General features: G+C 51.6%; 1 protein-coding gene across 6 annotated transcripts in view; it reads right to left on the reverse strand.

The window, feature by feature from the left end:
• Ddhd1 (DDHD domain containing 1) overlaps positions 1-6,571 on the reverse strand; it is an 80,521-nt gene extending 73,950 nt beyond the window's left edge. For 3 of the 6 annotated variants that reach the window (XM_040735753.1, XM_040735752.1, XM_040735754.1), the window contains exon 1: positions 5,635-6,569. In XM_040735753.1, coding sequence (XP_040591687.1) covers positions 5,635-6,442 — 808 coding nt within the window. In that variant the 5' untranslated portion in view covers positions 6,443-6,569. Of the gene's footprint in view, positions 1-5,634 lie in introns of all 6 variants that reach the window. The other 3 variants (XM_040735750.1, XM_040735751.1, XM_040735755.1) reach the window with 3 other exon arrangements.
• Between the last annotated feature and the right edge of the window lie 497 nt (positions 6,572-7,068).

Here is a 7,068-nt window from a genome sequence, read left to right on the forward strand (position 1 = left end):
ACACACAGACACACACACAGAGACACACAGACACACAGACACACACACACAGACACAGACACACACACACAGAGACACACAGACACAGACACACACATACAGACACACACACAGACACACACACACAGACACACAGACACACACACACAGACACACACACAGACACACACACACAGACACAGACACACACACACAGACACAGACACACACACACACACACACACACACACGTTTTACTGAAGAAGTATGAGGGAAAACCAGGTCGACCGTAGGCCTAGTCGAAAGCAATCCTGTGAGAATGTAGATTCTGTCAACAGTGTGTTAAGTGAAAGCTGGCCACTTGCTGTAAGTAAAACAGTGCTGGGACTCATCTGACACCCCACGCTGAGATGCTGAGGCCTGTTCCAGCTCTGTCAGTGCACATTCCACGGCACAGGGTTCAGAAACCTCAGGCATTGGCAGAGGTCATCTAGTTCTCCGTCCTGTGCAATGCGGCAAGGGTGAGTCTGTATCAATGTTTAAAATAAGGAAATAGCCAAAGGGAGAAGTAGAAATGCAGATTTCCACTCACACAGTAATAAAAATTACATCAAGCACACAAAAGCTTATCTTACAAGTTTTCAGAAATGCCGTCCACCACTCAGATACAATTTATATTATTTCCCTGGAATTCTCAGATATCTCTGGTTATGGGGTAAAGAAGTATCAGTGACAACATGATTTCCAAAGGCTGGCCTGGCCCCTGTAGTCACTTAACAGAGTTAATCTGAAAACTAGAATAACAATGATAAAAGCTATCTTGATGTAGCTTAAGACTTTCGGATAAACATTAATGGATACGTGGTTTATTCTTTTTGGCAATTTGGTAAAAATGGAAAGCAGTACATACAAGAGAGAATTGCTGCTGGCATTATATCATTTCTTCCATCATTTCTTCCACCTGTCCATATTTCTCTGATACAGTCAATATCAGCTTTTCACCATCTTAAATTCCACTTGTCTCCTAATGTTGCCGTGTCAGAAATATCTATGTATGTTCTTCGTCTCAAAACACCTTTCATTTGTGGGTGATTTAACTTTTGTCTGTGGGCACGATTTCCCTTTAAAGAAGCAGAACTAAAAGAGAGGTGTAGGGGTTGTGGGGGGGCGTGGCTAGGGCACTGGCTGCCCTTCCAGAAAACTGGGTATGATTCCCAGCACCCACACAGTGGTTCACAACCATCTATAACTCCATTTCTGGGGGGAACCGATGCCCTCTTCTGACTCCTGTGGACACCAAGCACAGTCATGATTCAGAGACATAAATGAAGGCAGAATACTCACACATAAAATGAGTAGATCTAATAAAAATATCCTAAAGTAGAAATGTAGATATGTAAAGTAGAAAAGTAGATACACACATGTAATAAGAACACACACGATGTGCAGATAAGAATCGCATTCTGCCCACCCGCCCTTTTTTTAGGAGTGGACCTTGACACAAAAAGCCAGGTCTGTCTGACTCTGTACCCTCTATCAGTGTTGCTGCTTTTCTTTGAAGACATGTTTAAACTCTATCCTGCTCATGGAAAGATCAAGGCCTCGGATCCGATTCCAATTCCAGAGCTTTTAGCACTACTTTAAAATTCTTCTGCCAGCAATCTCCACCTCAGGATCCCTGTGAAGTCTTCACGCCCTCCCCTCAGGCCTCCCTCTCCCCTCCCCTACCCTCCCCTACCCTCCCCTCGGTGTCCACGACTTTCTGAGGATGCCTTGGCCAGCACATCCACTCTTTTCTTGTTCTCTACAGAAAGGGATCAGCTGCAGGGTTCCAGACATAAAAGGCCTCAACCAAACACAAAACACAGGCATTGATGAAGAAATAAAAGATCCAGGAAATAGATTCTGGAAAAGGAAGGAGCACAAAGTGTCCTTTATAATAAAACAGTACATGAAGAAAGAGGAGGGGCTTAGCAGAGGAGAGAGAAGCATCCTGAACATTTACATAAAACATTTGTATAACTCGCACGACTACATTCAAGCCATACAGAAACACGGTGGACCAGTGGACCCCCATACATCCTCACATGACATCTACTGTGCCACAGAAAGGATTTACCACTCACACTTTAATAGGTTACATTTATGCTAAACTAATAAATATGTATTTGAGGGGGAACCTCCAGTTTAACCCTGTTTTGTCAAGAATGTAATGTCCCTTTAATTGTAGCATCCACGAAGATAACAGACTGGCCTCTAAAGTATCCGACAGTGTAAATGGTTGAAACCTGTAATAATGTGGCTAGAGTCAGAAGGGGATGGGGGGACCTGTGGCCAGGAGCTGCTTCTGGAAACTACACATTCCCAGAGGGGGGAAAAAGTGTGCCTAATTAAGTAATTTGCTCAGTGAATAAAAATCATACACTCTCCAGTGTACACTACACACATCAAGGTCACGAAATAGCAGCAACACTATTTTAAGCTCACGAAACATCTCTAGTTCCAGATGTCTTCCCATCAGTGTGTGACTACACTGTTTGGCCACTTTCTTGCCAATATTCTTTGCAAATATTTTGTCACCTCTGATGACAAGGCCAGCAACACACAATTTTGCAGTGGTCACCGCATTAGTCTTTGTTGGGTGCACAGCTTTTTGAGATCCATATACAGTTAACAGTTACCTACTTAGTCCCGTGTCACAGATGGCAATTCTCAAAACAAGTAGCTTAGAGGAACAGCGGGAACGAGGGAGTTCACCTAGCCTTTACTCAGCAATGACCAGCTTTTATCTGCAATGCCCACATGCAGTCATAAGCATATCTAGATGACAAACCGAAATAATGTCCTACAGCTACATTTCCCCCATCCATATGAACTTCCTATCTGTAGAAGACAAATGCTGCTCCCTGTCTGACTGACAGATGTCTGTGAATAGAGTTCAGAAGGAAGGGTAAATTAATACCTTTCATTTATCGGACAGAGCTAGTTCATTGTCCCTAATGCCAAGAAACAGTGGGTTAAATTAGGCAACAAAAACCTAAATGCCCAATAGACAGACATTGCTACCATACTCAGGAGGTCCTTGCTGAAGGTTTTTTTTTCCTTTTCTGTTAAAAACGTTTCATTACCCCCATTCAGTTTCCCAAAGGGGAAAGGGAACATACAACGGGAAGGTGGAGACCTGGACTACTGATAAGCCCTGTTATTTGAGCAAAGGGTGAGATGACCGTTCTGGGAATGAACTCTCCCCCAAAAGTGTGAAAACGTACACAATACACAGAAACTCGGGAAACCAATTCAAATAGTTACACAGGACGTTGTGAGGCATGGAAACTTAACAGGACACCAAAAACAAAAAAAGCTTTTGTGTTCTCACTCTGCGTTATAAGATGAACACCCACAGGGTTAAATAGGTCGTAAAGAGCTGATCAGAAAATACTAAAATGGAAATAAGGTAGCTGTTCTATACTAATTAAACAACAAATAATTTATAAGTCATGATTGGCCAAACAATAACTGCTTTAGGAAGGAAAAGCGGAGAGGCCTAAGTCCACACGACCTTCAGGGTTATTGTGTGGGCCTTCGCCACACCCCAGCTGATCTACAACGTAAGATGCTGTTTTCTCTTCTCCACCTGGCTCTCACCACACCTAACTGGTGCAGCACCTTTGTTCACTGTGACTCCATGGATGAAGTCCAAACTCTACACTGCACACCCACCCTGGGCAGTGCTCTCCCCGGTGCGTGCCGCTCACCAGCCCTCAGACACCTCACGCCTCCGGGGTGGTCAAATCCAAACCCTGACTGGATGTCTGAATCCTGGGCCTTCATTTCTTCAGCTGCTCTGCAGTGGCAGGCCTGTGTGTCCTTGGATGTGCTGGCCCCGGCTGAGAGGAGCCCCTTTCCCTAACACCCCTGCTTCCTCCGACTACAGCCAACCTCTGGATTCAGTCTTCCATCCTTCACTGCGGGTGAAATTTTTCAGGTGCGGCCTTGTGGTCCCTCTCTGATTAAAGAGATGATAGCTGTATCGCTTTCCAGCCGAGTGACCTTGGTCAAGCTCATTAATCGTGCTGGGGCTACTTCCTCATATGCTGGGAGTCAACATCCATTTGTCATCACAGTGAAATGACGACGGTCACAACATTACTGTGTGAACAGCACGGCGTCAGAACGTGTAGGCATCACCCAGGCACTCAAGGGTGAGACGGAGCTTCTGGTTTCCAGCTCCCCTTTGGAGGACACTCTGCACTCCCGTCCTTCTTACCGAGCCCACTAAGTTCTGTGCTTCCATCTGCAGGAGTGACCCCACGGTGGGTCTGCATTGTCAAGGGGCAGGGATCGCCTCTGAAAGATACTGGTTTCCCCAATAATGCAAATGATGAATGAATGCAAGGCTCCTGGTTCTCAGCGAGCTCACAATCAAAGGGTCACATAAGAGTCTCATCTTTAAAAAAAATGCCTTGATTGTCATCATGTGCAGCAAGAAATCTCTGCTACGCTAATTTTACTGGGTCTGGCATGTGTTGAATTTGACTTCTTAGTAACATGCACTTAATGTATGCATGCTCTGACATTATCAGAATTACTGTTGCAATCTAATGCCAAGTCACCAAAGCCTGTTATGCTAGGTTTTATGAGCTCAAAGATAAAGGTGGTGGACTCTGCCCAGAAGTCACTAAATACATTGAAAGGAAGCTAAGTCATCAATGCACATTATTAAAATGTCAGAATAAAGTAAGATGTATGGAGGGTCTAAAGATCGGGAAGGACATGAGTTAGGGCACTGAACCCCATAAAGTTAACACTGTATGTAACAAATTATTGATGGCCAACAACTTATTATATAGCATCCACGATATATGTGATTATATTATTATATATCACACTAGTAAATGCTGCATGCTAAGGCAGATATTCCTGGATTGCCTTTCTCCTTACTCTGATTTTAAACGTACTCGTGTTGTCTAAGCACTGTTCAGACCTTTACGACAGCCCCATTTAACAGATGAGAAAAACGGGGCGTAGGTCTTGCAATTTTCCCAGGTTAAGAAGCAAAAGTAAAAATATGTGAACAGGACCTAAGAGATACACCAGCATTCTACACGGAGGCTAGGAACCCACTTCCCAGAGCCCTTTCCTGCCGTTCTTTCCTCCTCTGCCAACACGCCCAGGTTAATAACACACCGCGGCTCTCCGTTCCCGCCAGGGCTTTTCTCTTCCCGGGTCTCTAACTGAACTGTAGATTCTCAAACCTTCCCACTCACTCCTGGGCATGCGGTGTAAATCGCCAGCGCTTCAGCAGACATGAGACCGAATCTCATATCCATGTGGACACACCGGCAGGGTCAAGAAGCTAAATCTACGGGATTGGGGATCCGCTCCTGGATCCCCTCCAGGGGATGGCAGCAGCACCCGCCTCACCCAGGAGGCGCCATCCCCGGTGGATCCTCCCCTCCCGACCACCTCCCCCCTCCTTGGCAGCTCGGGCGCTGTCATCTGCTCTTTCACCCTTCACCTGACGACGCACCCCGCACAATCTGCATCCTCGCCCGACCAGCAGGAGTCACGGGGGCAGCCGAGCCCCGGACCCAGTCCAGCGAGCGCCGCAGCCGGGGGGCCCCGGCCCCGCCCCGCCCCTAGCCAGCCACTTACGGTTCCAGTACACCGGGTAGCACTCTGCTTGAGTGACGTCCACCTCGTAGAGGCCGCCGCGCACGCACACCGGCTCGATGGTCACCAGCTCCTCCATCTCCGGCTCGGGCCCCGCCGCGCGCGGACAGAAGCCGCAGGCGCGGTCCTCGTCGTCTTCCTCCCCGGAGCTGGAGGCCGGGCCGCACGCCGGGTCTCCATCGCGGCCCCCCGCGCGGGTGCGGGCGCGGGCGCGGGCCCCCGTGGTCTGCAGCAGGGTCCGGAAGGCGAGCTCGATGCGCAGCGAGTCGTAGCCGATGAAGGGCTTCCAGGTCTTCTTGTCCTCCTTGTAGAACCAGCGCACCTCCTCGGGGCCCAGCTCCGTCACCACCTCGTAGCGATGCCGGGCTGCCGAGCTGCCCGGCCGAGCGCGCTTCCTCTCCCCGGTGCCCCCTCCCGCCGCCCCGCCGCCCCCCGCGTTCGAGGCGACCAGCGGCGGCGGCGGAGGCGAAGAGGAGCTGCCGCCGCCCGCGCTCTCGCTCTCGCTGTAGTAGCGCAGGGACGAGCCCGACTCGGCCGAGCTGAAGTCGTAGTTCTCGTCGCTGAGGCACGAGTCCAGGGCAAGGTGGCTCAGCTCGTCGGAGCCCGGCGCCAGGTGCAGCGGCTCGGCGCGCAGCAGCGCCAGCGGCACGCCGTCCCCGGGCTGGTGCTCGAAGCAGCAGCCGCCGCCGCCGCCGAACGCGCCCGCCGCGTCCGAGCCCAGCTCCCAGGCGCCGCCGCCGCGGCCGTTACGCTCGGGGCTCCGCGGGGCGCCGCGGCCCGGGTAGTTCATGCCGCCGGCGCTTCCGCCACACGCGCATCCGAAGCCGCCGCCCTCCCTGCCCGGACTTTATAATCTTTCAAATCCCGAGCTGGGGCAGCAGCTGCGGCCGAGGCGACTCCGCCTCCCCGCAGGCTCCCCCCCACCCCGGCCGACGGCCGCCGCAGCGGCGTTCCGAGGCCCCGCCCCATTGTTACGCACCCCTGCGTGGGCGGGCCCCGGGCGAGGCCCCGCCCCCGGGCCGCGCGCGCGCCTCCCCGGAAGGCCCGGAGCCGCTGCATTCTGTGCTCTGTGTCTCCCCCTCCCCCCTGAAGCGGAGGGGTCGGATGGGGTCACCGCCGTGTCGGCCTCAGGGCAGCTCCCGCCTCCCGGTGCGCGCTCTCCGCGCCGTGGCTTCTCCCCCTCGCTCCCACGCCCCCGGATGCCAGCTGGAACGAGGCTTTCTCCCACTCGTTCTTCCACTTTCGGGTCATGAGCCCAGGGGCTGACTCAGCTGTCTGCCCTGAGGGGCCCTGGAAGTTGCTCGCTCACGTTCCAGGCTTTAGGCCCGCTTGCAACCTCCGCAGGACCTGCTCGGTCACCTGGCCTGGCCCTTGCCTAACCTCCAGCCCATACATAAGCAGGCACCCCGCCCTATG

The sequence above is a fragment of the Mesocricetus auratus genome, unplaced genomic scaffold, assembly GCF_017639785.1.
Source record: "Mesocricetus auratus isolate SY011 unplaced genomic scaffold, BCM_Maur_2.0 Super-Scaffold_100048, whole genome shotgun sequence".
Lineage (NCBI taxonomy): Eukaryota > Metazoa > Chordata > Mammalia > Rodentia > Cricetidae > Mesocricetus > Mesocricetus auratus.